Source organism: Notolepis coatsorum (assembly GCF_963971535.1).
Source record: "Notolepis coatsorum genome assembly, chromosome: 13".
Lineage (NCBI taxonomy): Eukaryota > Metazoa > Chordata > Actinopteri > Aulopiformes > Paralepididae > Notolepis > Notolepis coatsorum.
In genome coordinates this window covers 56,469,806-56,495,439 of record NC_140177.1, presented here as the reverse complement: position 1 = coordinate 56,495,439, position 25,634 = coordinate 56,469,806, and the positions used below count along the sequence as shown (strand labels likewise).

General features: G+C 44.1%; 1 protein-coding gene across 1 annotated transcript in view; it reads left to right on the top strand.

Moving 5' to 3' along the window:
• Positions 1 to 454: 454 nt before the first annotated feature.
• Positions 455 to 25,634, top strand: part of dsg2l (desmoglein 2 like) — a 30,714-nt gene continuing 5,534 nt past the window's right edge. Inside the window, exons 1-13 of the mRNA XM_084327934.1 lie at positions 455 to 593; positions 1,754 to 1,876; positions 3,454 to 3,609; positions 3,948 to 4,089; positions 4,936 to 5,099; positions 5,871 to 6,005; positions 6,121 to 6,306; positions 6,463 to 6,737; positions 8,028 to 8,170; positions 8,280 to 8,501; positions 10,736 to 10,966; positions 18,009 to 18,136; positions 19,883 to 20,221. Of these exons, the coding sequence (XP_084184060.1) occupies positions 540 to 593; positions 1,754 to 1,876; positions 3,454 to 3,609; positions 3,948 to 4,089; positions 4,936 to 5,099; positions 5,871 to 6,005; positions 6,121 to 6,306; positions 6,463 to 6,737; positions 8,028 to 8,170; positions 8,280 to 8,501; positions 10,736 to 10,966; positions 18,009 to 18,136; positions 19,883 to 20,221 (2,298 nt within the window). The 5' untranslated portion in view covers positions 455 to 539. The remainder of the gene's footprint in view (positions 594 to 1,753; positions 1,877 to 3,453; positions 3,610 to 3,947; positions 4,090 to 4,935; positions 5,100 to 5,870; positions 6,006 to 6,120; positions 6,307 to 6,462; positions 6,738 to 8,027; positions 8,171 to 8,279; positions 8,502 to 10,735; positions 10,967 to 18,008; positions 18,137 to 19,882; positions 20,222 to 25,634) is intronic.

Below are 25,634 nucleotides of genomic sequence, written 5' to 3'. Positions count from 1 at the left end.
AATAATTGTCCAATTGGCTGCATATGGGTGTTGGCCACTTTGGCCAGAGAGATTGAGAGGTGGCTGTAGGAATGTCACTGCCTAGAGTGAAGTTTTACAGATGAGTGTGAGAGACCAATGGGTTTGAGAGACCAATGGGTTTGCAGATGGGAATCCACATTCATGTTCAAAATGACGAATGTTAAACACGGGTTAAAACACGACGCGCGGGGTATGTTTTAATGCGACTTCCTCTTAGATCGGTTGATTCACAGTCCTGCGTCCGTTTTCCCCGTTGCCAGAAGGACAATAGGTTACAAACAAATATTACAGCTATGTAGAAGTGAACACAACGTTCCCTCCTCCTTGCTCCGCTATCAGGAGTAGCCTATGAGCAATGCAACTCGGCAGTGAGGCACCACCCATTGCTGTCTGTGACAGGAGAAAGTGTATGCGCCTTCTCAAAAGGGTCAAAGTCCAGATGAGGAATAGAAAATAGGCAGTCTCAGGTCCACTGTATTTTATTTCGGCAAGAGGAACACGGTTTTGTCCTCGGACCAATGGCCCTTGTGGGGAAATACAGCGTTGTTCTATTGTTGCCGCTCTTGCTGGTGGTAAGACTATGTTATTTACTTGTTATATTTAGGCTAAGTATAACGGGTCTCTGGCAGGTGTGGCTTTTCTTAGGTTCGACAACCTTTTTGTGCGGAGCTATACGATCTCACACTTGATTCAGAATACAGCATAGTGATGATTTAACTATAGCCAGCTGAGGCTAAAATTCTAATTGAGTTCTAGAATTATGATTTCGACAGAACAAAAAAAACGTACACCAAGTTCGTCATGGCTGTAAGAACTTTCTAACAATCTATCACTGTATTAAACACTGTAATAAATAGGCCTGGTGCAGTGCTATACAAATCATAACCCTTTGACAGATTAGTCTATACTAGATCATTTCAGAATCCACCTAATTATAATTATAAATAACTACAGCAAAGTGCATGTGGAATAGCCCGCAACCTTTTCCTATGACTACAAAGTCAGGGTCACATTGGATGCCAAATGACCAAGATTTGAGCAACAATGGACTTACTGAATTGTTTTGCTCTATTTATAATGCATGCCCATGATTTGCCTGGCTAACCTGATAATAATTCACGTTTTTTATATGTTATACGACCGGGGTGGGGGAGACATACACGTACAGTAAGTGCCTTTGACAAACCTGTAGTGTCAGGGAGATACGTCAGAGTTTGGTCCAAGGGAGAACGTTCCCGGACGGAGCACACGCTATAAACATTTCGTCGCAGGTTAATTGTGTCTTCATTGTGTCGTGAGTGGGTTTTTTGACTGTGATGAAGATAAGCAAGCACCCTGCGTCGAAACTTTAAAGTGTATTTCCTTTATTCCGTGTGCTCCGGTGTTCTACTTTCGACCAAATCTCCCTGATTCAAGAATGCCCTACTCTGAGAGCACCGGACAGGCCATTTCCTTTTCATGTGGGTTGTAGTGTGTGTCATTTAGTGTGTCATTTAGTGTGTGTGTGTGTGTGTGTGTGTGTGTGTGTGTGTGTGTGCGTGCGTGCGTGCGTGCGTGCGTGCGTGCGTGCCTTAAGTACAAAAGTTAATTTTATTTTCCCAATCAACAGGATCATGCATTAGGCCTATAATGAGAGATGTGTCTTGTTTGTTGGTCGTTTAACGAGTTTTAGAAATGGATTTTACAAATAACCATTCTGTGTTTTGTTTTATCCCTTCCTGTATACTTGGAGGTTTTACGTGTGGTGGCTGAAGGCAGCGAGCTGGTGTTAAAACGACAGAAGAGAGAATGGATCATTCCTCCTAGGAAACTCAAAGAGAATGTTGATTACAGAGGCCTTAAATACATTGCAAAAGTATGATCTGCAGCTTATATTTCTTAACTCATAGGTTGCATGCACTTGCTCAGGGCAGAATTTTAATATGCATGGTTTTTTCATTGGGCCACATATCAATAATGAGTTGTTTTTGATACTATGGATGAGTACAGACGCCTTGACCAAGGATATTAAGTGTTATAATCTCACACACACTAATAGTCTAAATAGTTTTGCACACGTTAATTTAGTTTGACAGTTATTGAGAGTGAATGAGTTTGAATATTATGGCCACCAGTGATGTCATCGGGGACATTTAATTCTTGTGTTGTGTTAATTACAGCACCATGAAATGATGTAGATGAAAAAAATAGCAATGCCTTGTCTTATAGGGACTGCTATCATATCATTTCACTCAGCTGTTAATTAACACAACACAAGCATTCAATGTCCCCGATGACATCACCCCTTTAAGGGGTGTGGTCTCTCCAATCTCTATGTATGTGGTTGCGTATGATTTATTATGAGACCTATCTGAAACCCCTCTTTTATTGATTCTCCAATCTCAACTAGGTAGGCTATAGCAACAGTTGTGATTGGAGGATCAAGAAAAAGGGTCTCCAGGCTGATCAGATTCTGTGGTCATTTTGGTCTACCTTTATGCAATTTAATTACATTTGAGGGGTGATGTTTAGACATCTCTGTCATTACAAGGCATAGGTTATTAACAAACACATTCATGACATAAGAACTAAGAAATTAATGCCAACTTTTAAATAACTATTGTTCTATCACAAATTTAGCTTCACAGCCCTCTATCACATTGTGGCCCTTCAAATACAAAGACACATATTTTGGGATAATTAAATTTTTAGTTTTTCTTTTCTTTTACTTCTCTCTGGACTATCTGTAACTATTCAGGATGTAGGTGTACTGTGTATGCATATGTTAGTGTTGAGTGTTTTGATTATATGACATATCTATATATGCATTATCTCCCGTGATAGTATTTTAGAAATATTATTAGATAGGGGGGCTGAGTGGTGCAGTGGGCAAGGCGCTCGCCACTAACGCAGGAGATGCTGGTATCGAGCCCAGCTCTTGGCGTTGCTACCGACTTGGCCGGCCATCATACTAACACAATTGGCAGTGTTAGAGGGTGGGAAAGCCGGTGGGTGGGGATTGGACGTTGTGGACAGTGACTCCTACAGGTCGGTTGGGTGACGCCGGTACGGCGGAAACAGGAAGTATCGGGGGCAGCGTGAGCCTCCCACGCGTTACTCCGCGCCACTGAGAGTTTGAGCTGTTGCGGTGAAAAGATGCGACAGGCTGCCTCCTCGTGTACCGGAGGGGACACGTGATGCAAGGCTTCTATCCTCAAGTCACTACAGCCGACCAGTGGGAGGCATAGTCTAGCAACGTTCAAGACAGGGGAGGGGAGAATTGGAAACACGAAATTGGGATGGGAGAAATATAGAAAATAAAGAGGAAAAAGTGGATAAAAAAAAAATATATTATTAGATATTTGATCATATCTACGGTATCATTAATCCTTACACTATAAACAGGTTCATCCCTTCACTGTCATGCTTTAATGTGTGTGTTGTGTGTTCTAGATACGCTCTGATCACGAGTACAAGTCTAAGGTGATCTACTCACTGACAGGGTCTGGTGCAGACCAACCACCTTTTGGCAGATTCACTGTTGACGCCGATACAGGCCTTGTGAAAGTCACTGCAATTCTGGACAGAGAGGAGATCGCCCTCTACCATGTAAGAACTCTCATAAACACTACTCATGCAATGACAAATTGAATCCTTGTACTCAAGAACCATATAACTAAAAAATGTGGACAGCCCATGTTTTGGAGTTGTAAAGTTAATCCAAATCCCTTGATATATTATGATATATCACAAGAAAGTACAAAATCACTACTGTCTTAACTACGAATAAATATGACACTCTAACTTACCATCTTTAGATAAGAAAGTTCTAAAACATTGTTCCTCTGAAAACCTAAAGCAGAGTTATATGGTTCTTCGTCTGAGATACTCAATTGTCAAGATGTCTACTGTGTGAAAAATTAAAGCTATGATATTTACTCTTTTAGTTACTTGGTGTAGCGAAATACACAGATGGAAGCCGTGCGGAGAAGGACATTGACCTTCGCATTGTGGTTGAGGATCAAAATGATTGCCCGCCGGTCTTTGAAGTACAACAAATGGGATCTGTCAGTGAATCTAGTGCATCAGGTATGCTATACTTCTACTGTTAAAGCCATCCTGGGGCAGCTACCAACCTACATAAGCACTTTACTCATTCAACCAAGAGGTGGACATTACAATGTGAGATAACAAAATTATATCTCATATCATGTTCCCACTGTCAATACTGCATTTGGGAAACATGCATTGAGCTATGTTGCTCCATTCTCCTGGAACCTATTCCAAAAATGTTTGAAGCTAGATTCCCTCATTGGAATTGATCATTTTAAAGAAAGAAATGGATACCTGCTTGCCATGGAGCGCTCGTGTTTTAATTTTTTGTCTTTTTCATTGAAATGTGAAGACATTTTCTCTACTTTGTAATATTTGTGTGCTTTTACTATCTTGTTTTTCTTTTCTTATTTGTGTTTGTTTATATGCATGTTCTATATGCAAAACTATCTGTATGCTGCCTTCTTGGCCAAGGCCCACTTGAAAACGAAATGGAAAACTAAATGTGATTACCCTGGTTAGATAAAGGATAAATACAATAATAATACAAAATAATCTTCAGCTCTAGTTGAACCTTTCAATGAAGAACCATATATCTGTTTTGAAATCATTTGGACATCCCATGTATTTGCAGTTGTAAAGTCATCATAATCACTTGGAGTGTGAATGTGATACATCCCCTGACAGCCCTTAACCTCTGTCTTCAACAATGAATGCGCATAACCCTCCAACTTACCATATTTTGATAATTAGGTGTGAAAACATTGTTCATCTGAAAACTTAAAACAGACTTTTGTTTATTAAAAAAAAAATGAACCAAGAATGGTTACAATTGACTTTTTAATGAGTCGCTACTTCCTTATCAACTTGTGTTATTTCCAGGTACTGTGATCATGAGAATGTTAGCTAGTGATGCAGATGAGGCTAACACAGCCCACAGCCAGATCTTCTATAGCATTGTGGAGAAGAGTGCCTCAGACAGGATGTTCACCATCAACCATCAGACCGGAGAGGTTATGGTTCGACAGAACACTCTGGACAGGGAGGTGAGACATTATGCTGCCTGTTGCATTGTGTTGTTTTGCACTGACCAACGCACATTGGGGTTACAAATCAAACCTGTAAGAGGCGTTGTCAACAAGCAAGTTATCGGACATTCTGCTCATACCCGAAATTATCTAGAATTCATATAGTTCCACAGGTGCATCTATTGAGCAATTGGCCTCCAATCTCAAACTGACTGGAGATTCAAGAGGGCCTAGTTTGAGATAGGTCCGTTAGTTGTAACCATAATGAACAACTCACCAACAACAACAAGTCGACGATTTGATTTTACTTTACATTTTAAGACCAAATTGAATTTGGTTTTCAAAGATGTTCCCCTCTCAGTTAAACTTTGGTTATTATATCAGTCTTATTTATAAAACCTTTATAGATAACTAAATAAACTTTCAATGACATCATTTACAATTCTAAATACAACTTGACATCATTATAAATGAGGGCCAGCCCTGACTGATTTTTCAAGGATAAGTAAGGGATCCCATTTAGCAATTATTATTCTTATACTGTATGGCTGTGATATGGTTAAGTAGCTCTGTGTTCATCTGGAAGTCAGGGAAGTTAATTCTGCATTGCTCAGTCCCTCAGTAACTATATTTACTATATTCACTTGTACAAGGGGGTAAACAGTTTGTGCTGAAATGCAGTCATCTAACTATAAACGAAGGGAGTCTGCATGGCTACGTGTGTGTGTTTTTGTTTGGTTACAAAAAGAAAAGATTTCAACATCAACCTGTTCTCATCTCATTGTCTAGACACAAGAAACATATACGTTGACTGTACAAGGCACAGACTTGAATGGAGCAGTGGGAGGACTTTCAGGAACAGGAGAAACGGTGATAACACTCCTCGACATAAACGACAACATTCCCACCCTGGAGCAAGAATCTGTAAGAGCAACACAATCACCACACACCTCTACTTTATTTTTGTGATTGAATGTGTGTCAGTTATGTCAGTGTCATTTGATATTAAGACCACTTGTAATACATTTTATATTTTCAGTATGAGGGGAGTGTGAAGGAGAACACAATCAACATAGAGGTGATGAGGATCAAAGCAGTTGATCTGGATCTAATACACACTGATAGCTGGCTGGCTGTCTTCTCCATCGTGTCAGGGAATGAGGCAGGCTACTTCAGTATCACTACTGACACCAAGACCAACGAGGGCATCATAATGATCCATAAGGTAAACAGATACGTTTATGTTAACAGGTTAATTATGGAGCAGTCTCATTTTGATGCGTTAGAATTGTTATTGTATGTAAATATATATGTAAGTCTGAATAATAGAGCAATTCCTAATTTGACTGCCGTGTGCTGTATGTGTCGTTTGAATATAAAGGCACTGGACTATGAGCAACTGAAGGTGATTCATCTGGCGTTGAGTGTCTCCAACAAAGCAGAGTACAACTTTGGTTCCATCATTCGTCCCCCGGTAACAGCCCTGAGTTACCCCATCAAGATCAATGTGGTAAATGTGCGAGAAGGCCCCCGCTTCCAGCCTGCTGTCAAGGTGGTGACTATCTCTGAGGACAAGACTACGGTCAGCATCAACAAGGTCATCACCAACTACGCTGCTATTGATAGTGACACTTTACAGATTGCCACCAATGTCAGGTAAGGTCATACAGTATGGGGCCATTCTTGATCCAATATTAATATCCAATGGAAATGTGTGTGGAGAGCTGTGTAACTGTATCTCAATTCGTACACAGTAAATGTGTAAATCTGTAGATCTGTAAATCACATGACCAACTTCTTCTATGGTTTTCTAGATAACAGGGGTGGCACTACTTGCCCCTTGGCAATACTTACCCCACTCTCCCCTACATAGATCTGCATACATAGATCTGTAAAGGCGTACATAGATCTGTAAAGGTGTACATAGATGTCTGTGGTGATTTACACATGTGTGAAGATTTGTCTGGTTGATTGATTGATTGATTGAACATTTTATTAACAGATTGCAGAATGGGTACAATACAGTACAGCTCAATACACACAATTGTTAAGGGGATGCAGACCAGAGAAAAACTTTCAGAACTCCAGGCCATAGGCCTACAGCCATACCACCAGTCAGCGATAGCACAGAGCAGTGTTAACAGAAGTAGAGATTTAAGCTAGCTTGACACAAGCTAACTTCTGGAAATACTGATTTTGTTTAGCATGTTCAGCTTCATCAACATTTACTTGCCGAAAAGCTGTTTACAAGCTTTAACAAAGTGGATGAATGACCCCACCCATTGGCCAGAGGTGTCATATTATTATTATTATTATTGAATCTCCAGGTAATGTATTTCTGACATATGTCACCTTTTCAGTTGTTAAAGCTGCAGTATGCAACTTTGGAGAAATTAGCAAGAGTGAGTTTATCTGCCCTGCGGAAATAGAGCAAGCTCTGCACCCCTTTTCATGCCTATGCATGCACAACAAATGTTTCCACAGACTCCCAGAGGCACCAACAGCAAAAAGATTAATACAAATATTTCCCAGCCTCTGATTGCAGGTGATTGGATATTGATGCAGGGAGCTGTTGTTTTTGTAAAAAAAAATACGTAAAAATTGAGAGGCTCGTCTGACTTGTTGTAACTGATGATACAGTATAGACATTTACAGACCTATATACGCCTTTACAGATCTGTGTACAGATTTACAGATGTATGTACGGATTTACAGATCTATGTAACAATTTACAGATCAGTGTATGCATTTACATATCTGTGTACAGATTGATATACAGTTACACAGCTCTCCACACACATCACACATTTCAAAATAATAAATTATTGGAACAATGATGGCCCCATAATACAGACTCAGGTGTTTACATGTAGCTGATGTATAGAAGTCTGTAGCACATTAATTGTTTATTTGATTATTCATACACACTGATTTCCTTGCTCACAGGTATGCCAAATTATATGATGTTGACAGCTGGCTGATTATTGATGAAAGGACAGCGGACATCAAACTGAATAAGCTGCCTGATCGAGAGTCCATATACTTAATCAATGGAACATATTATGCCAAAATCATATGCATCACCACTGGTAAATACACTTTCCAGTTAGTACCACTACCATCTTTGTTTAAGAAAGTACCTTACACACAATATGTCTTCATTGTGTTATTTCATCACTCGTAAATGTTTGTTTTCAGAGATACCCACCAAAACTGCCACGGGGACAATAGCCATCCAGGTGGAGGACTTCAACGACCACTGTCCCACCCTGAGCAGCAGTGTTCAGACCATGTGTCTGGAGGACAACATGGTTTATGTTACAGCTGTAGACGGAGACAGCTTCCCCAACTCGGCACCGTTTATGTTCAGGGTGATTCAGGAGGACAGCAAGGAAAAATGGACAGTGGAATATCTCAACGGTTAGTAGCTTGTCCGATCACGATTGACATTTGTCATTTGTTGTTATGTTGTGATCTCCTACCTACGTCATCATCAATATGAAAGCGACACAACAATATGCGCTGCCATTTAGATGTCCTAAAAGCAAATGTTTTTCCTATTCCTCCAAGGCCTTTCATGTGCTTTTCTTTAAACCTCATGTGTGGCACCTAGTTGATCTAGTTGATTAAATGTTCAACCAACAAACAACACAACATCAACATCAATAATAACAACAACAATATTAATAATAATGACAAGACTATGAGAAATAATAAATACCTACAGATCAAAACTTAACTAAATATACAAAATACCAAATAAAAATTAAAACATCACAAACACACAAAAAGACATTAGACATTGGACATTGGACATTTCCTCCCCCCAAGACCGCCAGATCCCCCAGGACCAACACCCCACCCTGACTACCTCGGCCTCCGCGGCCCACAATTCAATACCTGCTTGTCCCACCCCAACCACCGGAGAAGTCGATATCTCCAAATAAATAACACCCAGCAATGTCAGGGACCAGTTAACACTATGATCGCCGGGGACGAGTTAAGACGTCATTCCTAGCCATGCTCATTCTGCCGAAGACGCCGTAACTCGTCTTTGATGTCAATAATTCAAAAATCTGTGATCGAAATCATATTTCTCCTCCGGAGCCATGAGATGTACTGGTGAGCTCCACTCAACTGTCTAACGGTTTGAGAGCGCCATCTGGTGGCCAATCGGCAGATCGGCCAAGAGGGAGGGGCGCGCCAAACAGGAAGTGCTCATCCATATGTGGTCCGGGCACTCGCGATCGGTAGCCGGACCCCATCTCAACACACTGGATGATCAATCGCTCGCCCTAACTCAATAAACAATGTTATTTGGACGTATATAGTATTATACAACCTGGAAATGGTTCATCAGGATCAACATCCCATAATCGAAAACGGTCTACTCCACGCTGATCGTCCAACGGCGCGAGGAACATAGGGTAAGATTCAGCGTTATTTTCTAACGTATTCCATATAAACTGCTATGATGAACATATGACCCACTCTGGATGAATCATCTAACGCTGCCCACGGAATTATAAACGATCCCCCGCCCATCCGGTCATCATCAGATCATACGTAGATCATTCTAGAAGTACGTCCAGTTGAAATTTTTTATCTCGCGCCGATTGCTATCAAACTGTATTTCATCATCAATATAATGCATTTGGAGCTATAAATCAAGTTCCGGAGAAAGCTGCAGAAAACGATAAAAACATACTTATACTTAAGACCATATTTTAGTATGAATATGTGAATGAAGAAGTTTAACGTTGCTACACCCTGAACAATACATATAGGACATTGAATGGGCCATAATAATGGCAATTTAGCAATAGAATTTAAAAAGTTATAGCCCTGCAAAGAAGGGGAACTTCTCCATAGACAAATAGAGCTGGCAAGGGATGGTAAATTATGAATTTAACCCATGGCGATCAAAGTGTTAATTACCATGAGCTTTTGATCTAGTTGATTTAAAAAACATCCACCATTTTTAAAAGTAGTATGAACTATAATAATAATAATAATAATAATAATAATAATAATAATAATAATAATAATAATAATAATAATAATAATAATAATAATAATAATAATAATAATAATAATAATAATAATAATAATAATAATAATAATAATAATAATAATAATAATAATACATTTTATTTGGTGGCGCCTTTCAGGACATCCAAGGTCACCTTACAGATCATAGAAAAAAAAATGTTAAATAAAAAACACAAGGCAGTTAAAAGTCAAGGTTAACAATAAAACAAGCAACAGGAAGTATAAAAACAGTTAAGTTAAAATAACAAAACAAACAAACAGCAGGGGGGTATAGGACAGTGGCAGAGGTTACAGTGAATAAGCTATAGTTTGAACAGATGGGTTTTCAGTTGAGATTTGAATGTTGATAGTGAGTCAGACTGTCGGATATGTGGGGGCAGGGAGTTCCAAAGTCTGGGAGCCGAGCAGCTGAAAGCAGCTGAAACTATGAAGCCAATCAGTAGGCCAAACCATTTGACCAGATTAGGTGCATCATTAAGGATTCAGGCCTTTTCGGGGATGTACCCTGCTGTCGGCTGGCAGCAGCACATTACTAGTTGATGAATGTTTTGCTGTTGGTTTCATACATTCTAATGTTTTTCATCGTCATCATCTTTCTCCAGCCACCACAATTATTCTGCGAGACAATGCCAGGCTGTGGCCCGGTGAACACAAGGTGTCTTTTGAGATCAAGGACCAGCAGGGGAAGTCGTGTGGTGACGTCCAGGTGTTGAATGTGGTCGTGTGCACCTGCCTTGAATCCACTAAGACCTGTGTGATCCGTGAGACCAGCACTGCCAGCTTTGGTGCTCCAGGCATCCTCCTCCTTCTACTGGGACTCCTGCTTCTGCTGCGTAAGTAGAGTCTCCTGTTTTAAACCCTTTCACTACCACACTACAGAAGGTTAACCTTTCACTACCACACTACAGAAGGTTATATATTCGTACTTGGCATCGCGTCCCGCTCTTAAGCCATACCGAGATATACCTCATCTCATGTACCTACTGTACACCATCAACGAAAAACAAATACACCCACCACCTGCCAGGCCCCGCCCCTATAGAGGCGTACTATAAAGTACTAGGCGTGGTCACCACTCACTCTTCCTCTATTTCGTTTCTATCATAGCGGTCGCAAGTCGCCCTATGTAACTAGTGCTATGAAAAGATTAGAGAAATTGCGTAATGTTGAATGCTTACCGGAGGTTTGCTTACCCCTGGAATCTTCGGGCATGTTTCAGCGACACGTCGGGCCTATTCTGATGTTTCCTCGTCTGGTGGCAGCAGATCAAGGAGCAGCGTGCAAGGTTTGGCTATCGAGCCGGCTTGTACACAGGTAGGCCCTGTGTCATCAGGCATTGATGTTGGTGTTAGTAATGCTGTGGAGTGTGTGTCTGCGCCAGGGGCGGGATGGCTTGGTGAACGTTCCACTGCAGTGGACGATTTCCGAGCGATCCTGGAGCATGCTGCTAACACTAATGCTACTAATGCTACTGCTAATGCTAATGCTAATGCTGAAATGGGTCGTTGTTCTAATATTCCCCGCCGTGGGACGTTGCCGCTTTTCCCTCCTCTTGCCCGGTTCATTAATGAAGGTCAGTCGGTAGCTAATGTGGGGGGTTTCGCTGAGTCTTATTTACCTTTTTTATGGGTAAAAAGGCTGACAACAGGGTGCAGGCCGGGTGTACCGTGGCTAAGTAGCCAGGTAGCTTTGATCCTGTGCCCTGGCGGGGATGAACGATGTCCCACCCGGCCGATGCTTGAGAGCGAATCGGCTCGGAGGGTGGCAGTATGGACGGATGAGTGGTATACTGCTGCAGGATGGTTTTTAGCGGCGGCCAGTGTTATGGCTCAGCTGGCTATTTTCCTATCCACATTGGCGTCGGGTAGTGGGGCTATGGGTCCAGCCAACAGTCGCAAGCTATAACTGTGGGGAGGATTAGGATGCTATCAACGTTTGTTAATAGGCATGTCTGGTTGGAGCACTCTCCTCTTGGGGAAGAGGATAGGTTTTCTCTCCTCACGACTCCTTTTTCCACGGAAGGACTTTTTGGTCGTTCTGTGGAGGCGCAGGCGGTTGTTGATCTGGGTCCCACACCGCCTCACGCTGTGCAGCCAGAGGTTGGAGCACGGCCTCGTCAACGACTGTGGCGAGGCCCTCGACAGGCGGCCATGTTTCCCCTGCCAGTGGTGGGCGGAGAGTCAACGGGGATCCACAAGGCTGACAGCCTTGGCGGCCGAGGGATCGGCCATTTTGGGTGTATTCGGCTTGGATCAAACAAGCCATCGTCATTCTGCCGCGAGCAGCCCGCTCCCCGTTCAATCCTCTCTCCGTCACCAACGGAAGAGGGGCTCTGATCGTTTTCCTTTGGCTGCGGGCCGCGAACCTTCTTTGAAGCGCATGCGGCCCCACTTTTCACTTCTCATGGGGACAGGGGCTGACACCCAGTTGATGGCTGAGCCTGGGTCTGTCCGTGAGAATGTTGCGTGGCTCCTGCACCACACGTTGTGTGATGGGTGAGCCTGGTGTTACGGCTGCCACTAGTTACAGTGGTCAGCAGGGGGACTCGAGGCCTCTTCAGTTGAATGCACAGCAAGGGTTACCCCGGCCTCGCCTTCGCCAGCCGGGGTGTCACGTTGATGCCTCCCACTCCCGTGAGAGCGGCAGTGGTCTGCAAAGAAGAGGCGAGCGTGATTTGGGTGATAGCAATATCACTGCAGGGCTACGGCGTGTAGGAGCCCATGGGGTCCTCACGCCTTGCGTGTCTAGCTGTAGAACAACTCCTCAGCATGCGCTAGAGGGGTGTTCAGGGGGGGGGTGTGTGTCAACCAGTTTGATGGCAGCTTCTCCCGTATCAAACCGGCCCTTTCTGTCGGGGTCCCCCCTTGGGTGCGTCGCACAGTGGGAGGGACCGGGCCAACTATCTACTGTTCCTTGCGGCCCAGCGTCAGTTGACGGCGGGTGCGCTGTGGGATTATTTTCACATATGGCGACAAGAATGCCGTTTGGAGGGGTGGATAGAGAGAACGTTGAGGGAGGGGCTTGTTTTGCAGTTCGCACAACCCCACCCTCCGTTCTCAGGTTTGGTGCCGACCCTATTGTCAGGGTCAGAAGCAGTGACAGCCCTGGCCGACGAGATCCAATCTCTGTTGGCGAAGCAGGCCGTAGTCGTGGTCCCGAGAGAGGAGCCCAAAAAAACGGGAGGGGTCAGACCTATACTGGATCTGTCCGCGTTCAATCGTCTGATTGTAGCGAGACCATTCAGAATGTTGACCATCAAACTCCTGCTGCTTGCTGTCAGAAGGGGAGACTGGTTCACCTCCATAGACCTGAAGGATGCGTATTTTCACATCCCAATTTTCCCTCCTCACAGGAAGTTCCTGCGGTTCCTGTTTCAGGGCGTAGCGTACGAGTACCAGAGGTTGCCGTTCGGCTATTCTCTGGCTCCCCGCACATTCACCAAGTGCGTAGCGACTGCGCTGGAGCCTCTACGTCATCGGGGAATACGGGTTCTATTCTATCTCAACGACATTCTACTCCTCAGCCGGTCGGAGGAGGTTGCCAGGTCTCATACCAGGCTGGTGGTGGAATTCCTCACCAGGCTCGGTTTTGCTGTGAACTGGAAGAAGAGTACGCCTCTTCCCAGTCAACAGGTGGAGTACTTGGGCTTGACCCATGATTGTAACCCTCTCGGAGCAGCAGAGGGTGTCTATCCTACACGCGCTCGGGGGTTTCCGTCTGGGAGGGACGGTCACGGCGCTGCAAGTGATGCGCCTGCTCGGTATGATGGCATCTGCTTGGCCTCCTCTTCATGAGGAGGATACAGAGGTGGTTCTTCTCTATGGGAATAGATCCGGTGAGGGGCAAATGGAAACGGTTGACGGTTCCTTTGTCGATATGGGGAGATCTCGCCCATTGGAGGAGGTAGGGTATCCTCACCATTGGGGTCCCCATGGGCAGCAGGCGCTCACACGTCACGGTCTTCACCGACGCCTCATTCACGGGTTCCCTTGGGGGTGGATGCCTTCTCGATCTTTCCATGGCCGCCCGGCTTTCTGTACGCCTTTCCTCCTGTACAGCTGTTGAGTCAGCTGTTGGAGCGGATACGGAGGGAGCGCAGGACGGTGATCCTGGTCGCACCGGACCGGGGCACGGCAGTGTGGTTCCCGGTCTTGATCCAGCTACTGGTCGCTCCGCCTTGGGTTATTCCTTGGTCGGCGACGGCCCTCTCTTAGCAACACGGGTCGCTGTTTCAGTACCCAGTGTTGGGCCAACGTCTGATGGTGTGGCTGGTGGGAGGGTAAGTCTGGAGAGGATGGACCCTTCTGTGGTTGATACCATCCGGAATGCGCATGCTCCCTCCACTGTCGCGCTTTACGCGGGCAGATGGCGTATGTTCCAAGAGTGGTGTAAGGCGGGGGGCCGGGACCCAGTCTCCTGCCCCCTGGATGCTGTCCTTGGTTACCTCCAGTCTCTCCTTGATAGACTGTCGGCTTCGACGGTGAGGGTATATGCAGCAGCTAATCTATATCCTCCTATCATGAGGGATTTGAGGGGGATGTCTTGTTCAGCCACCTTCTTGTGAAGCGTTTCCTGCTTGGCGCTCGATGCGCTAAGCCGGTGCAACGCTCTTTGGATCCGAGTTGGGATCTTCAATTGGTCCTTGGTCGGTTGTCCTTGGCCCCGTTTGAGCCGCTTGAGCAAGCGCTGTTGGGACGGCTGTCGTTCAAGACCGCGTTCTTGCTGGCCGTCACCTCCGCTAAACGCGTGGGTGAGCTCTGTGCTCTTTCGGTACGTCCAGAGTGCCTGTCTTTTCGTTCCGATTGCGGTGCCACTCTGCGGCCTAATCCTGCCTTCGTGCCTAAGAATATCCGGAGTTCCTTCCGCTCCAGGGATATTGTGGTTCAGGCGTTTCATCTGCCTCCTCACGCTAGTGAGTTAGAGGCGGGCCTTCACCTGTCATGTCCGGTCCGTGCTTTGGGAATTTACCTCAGCCGTACTCAGGACCTCAGGGTTACCGATCAGCTTTTTGTCTGTCACGGTGGTTCTCGTGCCGGTAAGGCACTATCGAAACAGCGCCTGTCCCATTGGTTGTGCGAGGGCATTGCCCTCTGCTACACGTTGGCCGGGCTGGATCCCCCTGGGGGCGTCAGGGCGCACTCCACTCGTGGGGTGGCAGCCTCTGCCGCTCTGCTGGGTGGGGCCTCGGTGGAGGACATCTGTGCTGCAGCTTCATGGTCCTCCCCGGGCCACTTCGTAAGGTTATACCTCATGGACATGACCGGGGGTTCTGTCTCCCAGGCGGTTCTGGGGTCTGTGGCCTCTCCTGCTTCCCGTCCTTTGGTAGGGTAGCAGGGGTGTGTGGGTATGGGCCACAGTGTGTTGGGTCACACGTGGTTCCGCCTGTGCTGTGTGTTCAAGGGGTTCTAGTTCCCTCTTGCTCGCACTCGGTGGAGTTGACTGCGCCCCCCCTTCATTAGGAAGTACTGGCTAAGCGTCCCGCTCTTAAGCGGCCCTGAGTTCCCTTGGGGAATCTTTTCCTGGAAACTGTTTTTTTACGAGGAAGAGTGAGTGGTGACCACGCCTAGTACTTTATAGTACGCCTCTATAGGGGCGGGCCTGGCAGGTGGTGGGTGTATTTGTTTTTCGTTGATGGTGTACAGTAGGTACATGAGATGAGGTATATCTCGGTATGGCTTAAGAGCGGGACGCTTAGCCAGTACTCATATAACTAGGTTATATACATAACCTGTCGTTAACCTTTCACTACCACACTACAGTGAAAGGGTTAACCTTCTTTTTTGATCCACTTTTTCTCCTCCTTTTTCTATTTTTCTCCCATCCAATTTTTTTCACGTGCCAATTCTCCCCTCCCCTGTCTTGAATGTTGCTTGCATGTGCCCCCCACTGGCCGGTTGTAGGGAGGATAGAAGCCCGTCACATGTCCCCTCCGATACATGTGCAGGCAGCCAGTCGCATCTTTTCACCTGCCAGCGCGGACTCTCATTTGGCGAGGAGTAAGGTGTAGGAGGCTCACACTGCCCCCGCCATCTCCTGTCTTTGCTGTGCAGGCGCCCCAACCGACCTGTAGGAGTAGCTGTTTACAACGTCCAGATTACCACCCTTCGACTTCCCACCCGCTAACTCTGCCAATTGAGTTAGTATGACGGCCGGCCCAAGCCGGAGGCAACGCCGACAGCCGGATTCGAACCCGGTGTCTCTTGCGTTGGTGACGAGCGCAATGTCCGCTGCGCCACCCAGCCGCCTAAGGGTTAACCTTCTGTATTGTCGCCGTGAAAGGGTTAACACTTTGATTGCCTAAGGCTAAATTCATGATATACCATAGGTTGCCAGCTCTATTTGTCTATGGATAAGTACCCCTTCTTTGCAGGGCTATAACTTTTTAAATTCTATTGCTAAATTGCCATTATTATGGCCCATTCAAAGTCCTATATGTATTGTTCATTGTGTAGCAACGTTAAACTTTTTCATTCACATATTCATAGTAAAATATGGTCTAATGTATAAGTATGTTTTCATCTCTTTCTGCAGCTTTCTCCAGAATGTGATCTATAGCCCCAAATGCATTATATTGATGATGAAATACAGTTTGATGGCAATCGGCGCGATATAAAAAATTTCAATTGGACGTACTTCTAGAAGTTTCTACGTATCATCTGATGTTGACCGGATGGGCGGGGGATCGTTTATAATTCCGTGGGCAGCGTTATATCATTCATCTAGTGTGGGTCATATGTTCATCAGAGCAGTTTATATCGAACACGTTCAAAAATAACGCTGAATCTTACCGTATCTTCCTCACGCCGTTGGACTATCAGCGTGGTGTAGACCGTTTTCGATTATGGGATGTTTATCCAGATGAACCATTTTCAGGTTGTATAATACTATATACGTCCAAATAACGTTATTTATTGAGTTAGGGCGAGCGATTGATCATCCAGTGTGTTGAGATGGAGTCCGGCTACCGATCGCGAGTGCCCGGAGCACATAGGATGAGCACTTCCTGTTTGGCGAGCCCCTCCTCTCTGCCGATCGGCCACCAGATGGCGCTCTCGAACCGTTAAACAGTTGATGGGAGCTCACCAGTACATCTCAGGGCTCCGGAAAGAAAATATGATTTCGATCACAGATTTTTGAAATATTGATATCAAAGACGAGTTACGGCGTCTTCGGCAACTTGAGCATGGCGGGGAAGGACGCCTAAAAACGTCTTCCGGCAGCCAAAGTGTTAACCATTTGGCAGTGTGGTAGTGAAAGGGTTAAACTCCGCCGGTGTCCTTTCCCCTTGTCACCTGATAAGATCCTCTTGGAGGATGTCTGACCTTACCTGTTTCAGCCTGCTCGGAAAAAGATTACCTAAAAAGGGCATCAGACGTTTTGTAGAATTTGTGTTCCAGAAATAATGTTTGTTATATTTCCCATGACCTAAAAAGGAAATAAACAATACTGGCAAGTGATTGATGGATGATTTCTGCAACAGGTTCATTCCTGTCATGTACCAGCAGCAGTGTTTCTCAATCTGTTTTATATAGTGGTTAAGTCAAGTCAGTTAAGTCATTTATTTATTTTTTACCCATGGACAGTGGACATTAATCAACATCTTCAGTTTCCACATCAATGTAAATGTGCCCGAATTAGCTAATGAGCTAGTTTTCATCTGTAGTCCCTGCCTACCATGCATGTGTTTATTGTGTGGGAGGAAACCAGAGTACCTGGAGAAAACCCACCCAAACACAGGGAGAACATGCAAACTTCACACAGGCCTGCTGGGGTTCGAACCAGGACCTTCTTGCTGTGAGGCAGCAGTGCTAACCACTGTGCTACCATGCCACCGTGGTACTGAGAGTCAGTGTTGAAATGTGTGTATTTTTGCAGTGGTGCCCCTCCTGCTGTTGTTCTGCCTGTGTGGAGGCGTGGGGGCCATGGGAGACTTCAAGGCCATGCCGTTCGAGGCCAAGGAGCAGCTGATCTCATATCACACAGAGGGACAGGGAGAAGACAAGGTACTGTGTTTGACCAGTGTGGATGTAACAAGAGGGAGAAGATGGTCGCCTAGAGCAATGCATGTTTTGAAACATGTCAGAGCTGAAGCTATTAACAACTTGCTTGTAGTGGAGTTTAAACTCGTAAATGAGTCACAACATTTTTCAGAATTCCATTCATACAATGATTTATTCAGTCATTGAGGCCTGTGGCAGAGGAGTGTTTCGGCACGATGGAGGTGGTTTTAACCGCCTGAGCTAGTTGAAGATGTCAGTTAAGAAGTCAGCTGCTCAGTGCAGTTTCTGAGCACACGGCCGGGGGTGCCATCAGGGCCAGCCGCCTTACACGCATTATAGTCCTGCTCAGAGCAGTACACATGTCGATGGGGGAGAGAGTGAGGGGTTGGAGGTTAGCAGGGAGAGCGGCCTTGATGGGTGCCTCCTGGTTGTCCCTGTCAAAGCGGGCATAAAAGTTATTGAGCTCATCACAGGGAGGGAGGGGTCAGTGGTTGGGGGAGAGTTGTTGGTGGGTTTATAGTCCGTGATGGCCTGGATGCCCTGTCACATGCGTCGGGGGTTGGAGTTGTTGGAGTGAACTAAAGTGCTCTTAGCTTGTAGCTGTGCTTGGCCCCCTTGATCGATACAACTCCTGGTCCTAATGAGTAAATAAGTGGAGGGAACACGTGATGCAAGGCTTCTATCCTCTCTACAACCGACCAGTGGGGGGCATAGTCGAGCAACGTTCAAGACAGGGGAGGGGAGAATTGGATACACGAAATTGGGATGGGAGAAAAATAGAAAATAAGGAGAAAAAGTGTGGGGGGGGGGGGGGGGGGGTGGTAATGAGAAGCATATGTAGGCCTACTAAATATATGGATATCTGGGTTTGAAAACCACCACATTGCATGCGTGGAAGGATAGTAATAATGATCTAGCGTTGATTTCAGGAAGATCCGCTAATCAGGCGAAAAATGACAACGTTCAAGTTCCTTTTATTGCCACACTGCCAGGCCGGTGGAATTCAAGCACGGTGCAGGTGGTAGCTGCGACAATACACCACAAAAAACATAAAAAGACACATGGAACAGTACAGTACAGAAAACACCACCTAGAACAAATACGGCAAGGAAGGGGTCACTTCCCGGAAGGGGCGTGGCACTCAATGTGTTTAACAAAAATGTAGCATAGTAAAGCTAATGCTAACCGCTTCATGTATGTGAATGGAAAATGCTTAAACAACTAGTGCCATACTCCGGTTGGTATAGTTAAATAAAAACACAGATTTGGGTGGTCTAACCTAGTAAAACATTTAAGCTAATGCTAACCATTTCATGTATGTGAATGGAAAAATGCTAAAAAGATTAATGCCATACTCCGGTTGGTATAGTTAAATAAAAACACAGATTTTGGTGGTCTGACCTAGTTTTCAAGTTAGTTGAGATGGCAAGATTAGCTTTCTAACCAAATAGGGTCCATTTGTTGGTTTGGTAGTTTATAGCAACATTTTAGTGATTGAATGGAAAAGGGAGCTGTCAATCAAGTGTGATCCGACCATCCTGAGACATGGTCTGAGCAGCCAGATTCGCTTTTTTGAGCTAGTTCTATAGTTAATAACGTTTTCTAATCATTCAAGTTTGGCTGGGTGGTTAATAACAAATTTTTCTGTGGTGTGACAAACTCAGAACACATACATATTTTCACTTTACCCCGCCTTTAAGTTTCATAAACTTTGAATATTTCTGATTGGCTTTCACTCTTCTCTCACAGGAACTTGCTCTTCTTCAAGTCCCTGTAGAGGTGGATCATGGATCCATCAAGGCCGTGAATGTGAACCAATATGGCGGGAAAGGGTTTGTGGGAGGACTGGTGGCAGGAGGTGCAGCTGGAGGAGGTTCGGCAGCAGGTGGTGGCTTCAACTCCTCGTCCTTTTTAACAACAGACAACATAAACCAGTTCCAAGGGTTCCACCAGGACCTGGGATTCGTAGACATGAGACACGTGACTGATGGAGTCATGACGGGACAAGAGCGCTTCTCCAGATTTGGAGCTGGGGCGTATGATGGGATGGCCCTGTCTGAAGGATTCCTGGACGACTACTACTCAAGTGTAAGCATCTGAACATGTTATTTTCTAAAGTTCCCTTTCTGGAATCACTGCAAGCGTGATGGTTTTGTCTGGAATTTGAATTACTTGAATTTTTATTTGTATATTTTCCAGTTATTTTTCAGTCACTGGTCATCTAACTAAAAAGGAAGGAATCTGTGTGTGCGTGTCTGTCCTTTGCATATCTCAAGAACCATCCATCCGATTGGCTTCCTGTTTTGCGGGTGTATTGCTGAGGACCCAGGGGAGGGGTGTCCAATGTCAAATTTGGTGCCATTTGGCCAGATGGTGCCATATAGTGTGTTTGTGTCTGTCTGTCTGTCTGTCTGTCTGTCTGTCTGTCTGTCTGTCTGTGTGTCTGTGTGTCTGTGTGTCTGTCTGTCTGTCTGTCTGTCTGTCTGTCTGTCTGTCTGTCTGTCTGTGTGTCTGTCTGTCTGTCTGTCTGTCTGTCTGTCTGTCTGTCTGTCTGTCTGTCTGTCTGTCTGTCTGTCTGTCTGTCTGTCTGTCTGTCTGTCTGTCTGTCTGTCTGTCTGTCTGTCTGTCTGTCTGTCTGTCCGTCCGTCCGTCCGTCCTTCCTTCATATATCTCAACCATCCATCCAATTGGCTTCACGCTCTGAGGGTGTATTTCTGAGGACTCAGGGGTGTCCGGTGGTGAATTTCGTGCCATTTGGCCAGATGGTGGCACTATAGTGTGTGTCTGCATATCTTGAGAACCGCTCATCCAATCAACTTCATGCTCTGCAGGGTGTGTTGCTTAGGACTCAGGAATAGAGGAATAGTGCAGTATTGAGCGTGAAATCGATCGGATGAGCAGTTTTCGGGAACACTGCAAGCAGAACTTCCGGGGTCAAAGTTATCTGCCCACTCTGAATGGGCACGCATTCCGAACAGCCACGTGCTCCAAATGGGCAAGCCCCCTGACAACGCTACAAGCCCCCTGACAACGCTACAAGCCCCCCGACAACACTACAAGCCCCCTGACAACACTACAAGCCCCCCAACAATGCTACAAGCCCCCCGACAACGCTACAAGCCCCCTGACAACGCTACAAGCCCCCCGACAACGCTAAAAGCCCCCTGACAACGCTACAAGCCCCCCGACAATGCTAAAAGCCCCCAACAACGCTACAAGCAGCAATACTGGGAGCCAAGCAATTGGCCCTTTCCAAACGGGTACACAGTCCAAACAGCCACGTCTTGAATGGGCACACACTCCAAACAGCCACGCCTTGAAAAGGCATGCACTCCAAACAGCCACGCCTTGAAAGGGCACTGCACTAGTAGAGACACACAGATTCACCTCAGCTAAATTTAAATAGCTTGAAATGACCATAATCAATGCCAGGAATTAAAACAGCTACTGTTTTTACAGAATTTTAACATCAATACATAATATAATATAATAGTGGAGTAAAGTAAGACTGTCCCCTCTCACCCTATTTATATATATAATTGCAATTATGTTGCTTTGATTGGTGCTTGAAAACCAGAAAAATATATATTCTGAAGAAGATAATGTGGCTGGCCTACACTAGTGAATGTCCCTATCTGACTATCTGACTAACTGACTCCATTGTTGATACACGCATGGTTTAGGCTTGCCTAGTCTTGTGCACAATAATTTGGGCTAGTGCCTTCTTAAGTGTGCAGGCTCCTGGATTATTTATATTGTGATTTTGCATATGTGAACATAATCGTGATATACCGATGTTGGGGGGGGGCACATTATTATCGTGACATAGAGTTCATAATGCAGTACATAATGCAGCTGATACATTTTATATTTATAATTTTTGATTGCTTTATATGAATTATGAAACTAAAGTAGTAGTAATAATAATAATAATAATAATAATAATAATAATAATAATAATAATAATAATAATAATAATAATAATAATAATAATAATAATAATAATAATAATAATAATAATAATAATAATAACTATAACCTAATTTATGTATTATTTTACAGTAGTTGTAGAAATATGATAATATCTCAAAATTGACCTATCCAGCCAAATCACCATTTTCACCTGTGTTTTCTCCTTAAAAACTCCTTACAAACACTTTGTGTGCGCTGGATTACTTTGATCTTATTGATGTAAAAATGCTACAAGTAGCTGCTTTCAGTAAAAGTGGCAACACATTTGGTGCTTTTGTTGTTGTGGAGTGGGTCCATATAGATGTTCTTCATATCCTGTAAAATGTTTTACATAGTTAGTATTTGCCGGACAATATGTGAGGACTTGGACTATAACTACATGACACAGTACATGATATGTTATAGTTTAGTTTAGTTTAGTTGAAACTTTATTTGAACAGGGACAGCACACATTAATGAACATAATGTGTGAGACAGTGTTAGCGAAAGCTAATTTCCGACTGTTGTCCCTGGGCCTGGTGTTAAAAAGCAGCTAAAAAAGAAAGCATAACATATATAGCATACAGTTAAGAACAGGTTAAAAACACATCATGCTAAATATGTACAGCAGACATGTACAGACAATGTACAAACAATAATAATATGACATATGTGTCACCTCACAGCGCTTTATACCAGATCTCTACATTTTCATTTTTCAGATTATTCCAGATTGCTAAAGTACAGAATCTAAGCTTTCAAATGATGTGTCATATGTTGACATCTGAGAATGTTTTGAACACGATGTGCCCAATTATAACTTCTAAAACTGGCTGTGTTCTAGATTACCAAAGAGGTGAAAAGGTGTCTCAAAGGAAGGCAACTTTTCACACTTCAGACAGTTTCAACTGGGCGTCAACAAACCCCCCTCCAGCAACGCCCCTCACCTGAATAACATTAACATAATTAAGTGCTGCTGAATCAGAGTTCTCTCTCCTCAGGACCCCTGTCTCTCCAGGACCCCCTATCTGGACTGTATAGGACTGTGAAGCTATGTACCCCCCCCCCCCCCATGCTGCTTTGACACCAGAATTATTGTTAAATCTATGTCACAACGAGAAAAAGCAACAAAGTCCTCACTCAGTGGCATGGGCCTAATGTTATGTAGCTCTGCAAGCTGCTTACACACTGCTTATCATATCACTCCTAGCTACACATACGCACGGTCCTCATGTCATGAGGTGATGAGCATCTTAAACTATCTGGACTCAGTGGTTAAGAGGTGATGCAGCATCTTAAACTATCTGGACTCAGTGGTTAAGAGGTGATGCAGCATCTTAAACTAGCTGGACTCAGTGGTTAAGAGGTGATGCAGCATCTTAAACTAGCTGGACTCAGTGGTTAAGAGGTGATGCAGCATCTTAAACTAGCTGGACTCAGTGGCTAAGCGGTGATGCAGCATCTTAAACTAGCTGGACTCAGTGGCTAAGCGGTGATGCAGCATCTTAAACTACACACACACACACAGTTCTCATATCCCTCCTAGCCACCACAACCTAATGTTATGTAGCTCTCCACCTTGCTATCTGATGCTCATCACCTCTCTTAGACACTGATGTAGCAGTACTGTCTACCTGTATGTCATGTATGTCAATGTTATGATGCATTGAAAATGGGGGACCCTGATGTAAACAAGACGAAAGTCTTTCTCAGGTCTGCATCCCCTTAACAATTGTGTGTATTGAGCTGTATTGTACTGTACCCATTCTGCAATCTGTGCTGAGATTATAAACTTGTTGTTATTACACACACACACACACACACACACACATGGACCCTGCATCCATACACTTTCGTCTTGTTTACAGCTCTCCACCTTGCACCTTGTAACGTTAACGCAGCTGTCAACTGTACTTTACTATGGAATATACATGTATTGTTAGAAAATGTTTTGGATCTAAATCACTTGGAGTTTGAAAGTGATATCAGAAGAAACTACTCAACCTCGGCTGTCTTTAACTATGAATGAACACAACACTAACTCACCATGTTTAGATAATAAAGTACTCAACCTCTACTTGTCTACTGTCTGACTGAACACAACACTCTAACTTACCATGTTTAGATAATGAAGTACTCAACCTCTACTGTATTTAACTATGAGTGAACACAACACTCTAACTTACCATGTTTAGATAATGAAGTACTCAACCTCTACTGTATTTAACTATGAGTGAACACAACACTCTAACTTTTGTGTTCACTCATAGTTAAATACAGTAGAGGTTGAGTACTTTATTATCTAAAGATGGTAAGTTATAGTGTTGTGTTCACTCATAGTTAAATACAGTAGAGGTTGAGTACTTCATTATCTAAAGATGGTAAGTTAGAGTGTTGTGTTCACTCATAGTTAAATACAGTAGAGGTTGAGTACTTCATTATCTAAACATGGTAAGTTAGAGTGTTGTGTTCAGTCAGACAGTAGACAAGTAGAGGTTGAGTACTTTATTATCTAAACATGGTGAGTTAGAGTGTTGTGTTCAATCATAGTTAAAGACAGCCGAGGTTGAGTAGTTTCTTCTGATATCACTTTCAAACTCCAAGTGATTTAGATCCAAAACATTTTCTAACAATACATGTATATTCCATAGTAAAGTACAGTTGACAGCTGCGTTAACGTTACAATGTGTTGTGTTCACAACACTGTTTAGTCTGTGACGACGCGTCGCGATAATATACATGTATATTCCATAGTAAAGTACAGTTGACAGCTGCGTTAACGTTACAATGTGTTGTGTTCACAACACTGTTTAGTCTGTGACGACGCGTCGCGATAATATACATGTATATTCCATAGTAAAGTAGAGTTGACAGGTGCGTTAACGTTACAATGCGTTGTGTTCATGTATGTCAATGTTATGATGCATTGAAAATGGGGGACCCTGATGTAAACAAGACGAACGCTAACGTTAATGTAATAAACGTGACATGGTTGGACTTGTGGTCGGCAGAAAAACTTGGTGTCGTTTTATCAAAGATGCGGAATTGTAAACATGCTACTGTAAACATAAACAAACATTCTTAAACTTACCCATGCAGACGCATCTCGACCGATCTCAGTTAATTTCGTTGAATAGCGCGGTGTTTTCACCGGTGAGCAGAGAGCCAGAGACTGAATCAACTGGTTTACCAAAGTTCATGTACTCGTTCATTAGATCCAATGCATTCATCTCTTTCTGATCCAGAGTGCTAATCCCATTGAAAGTGTAAACAGCCAGTGCGTCGCTTCAAACACTCCCCCAATGTAAATCTCTGCGGGCTGCAGGCTAGGTTTGATTCACATGCAAATACAGTAATTACGCCCCCGTTTCATTGAAATAAAGTCCGTGAACAACCTAAATTTAAACACAGGTTTGACACTATTTTAGATATTCTAACTGTTCGTTTTTATAGTAAACAAGTACTTATACATTCAATTTATAATAATGTGAAGAAAAGAAAAAAACACATAAAAAAAAAAGAGAAAACTCTAGAAGGTCTAGCCAACAAA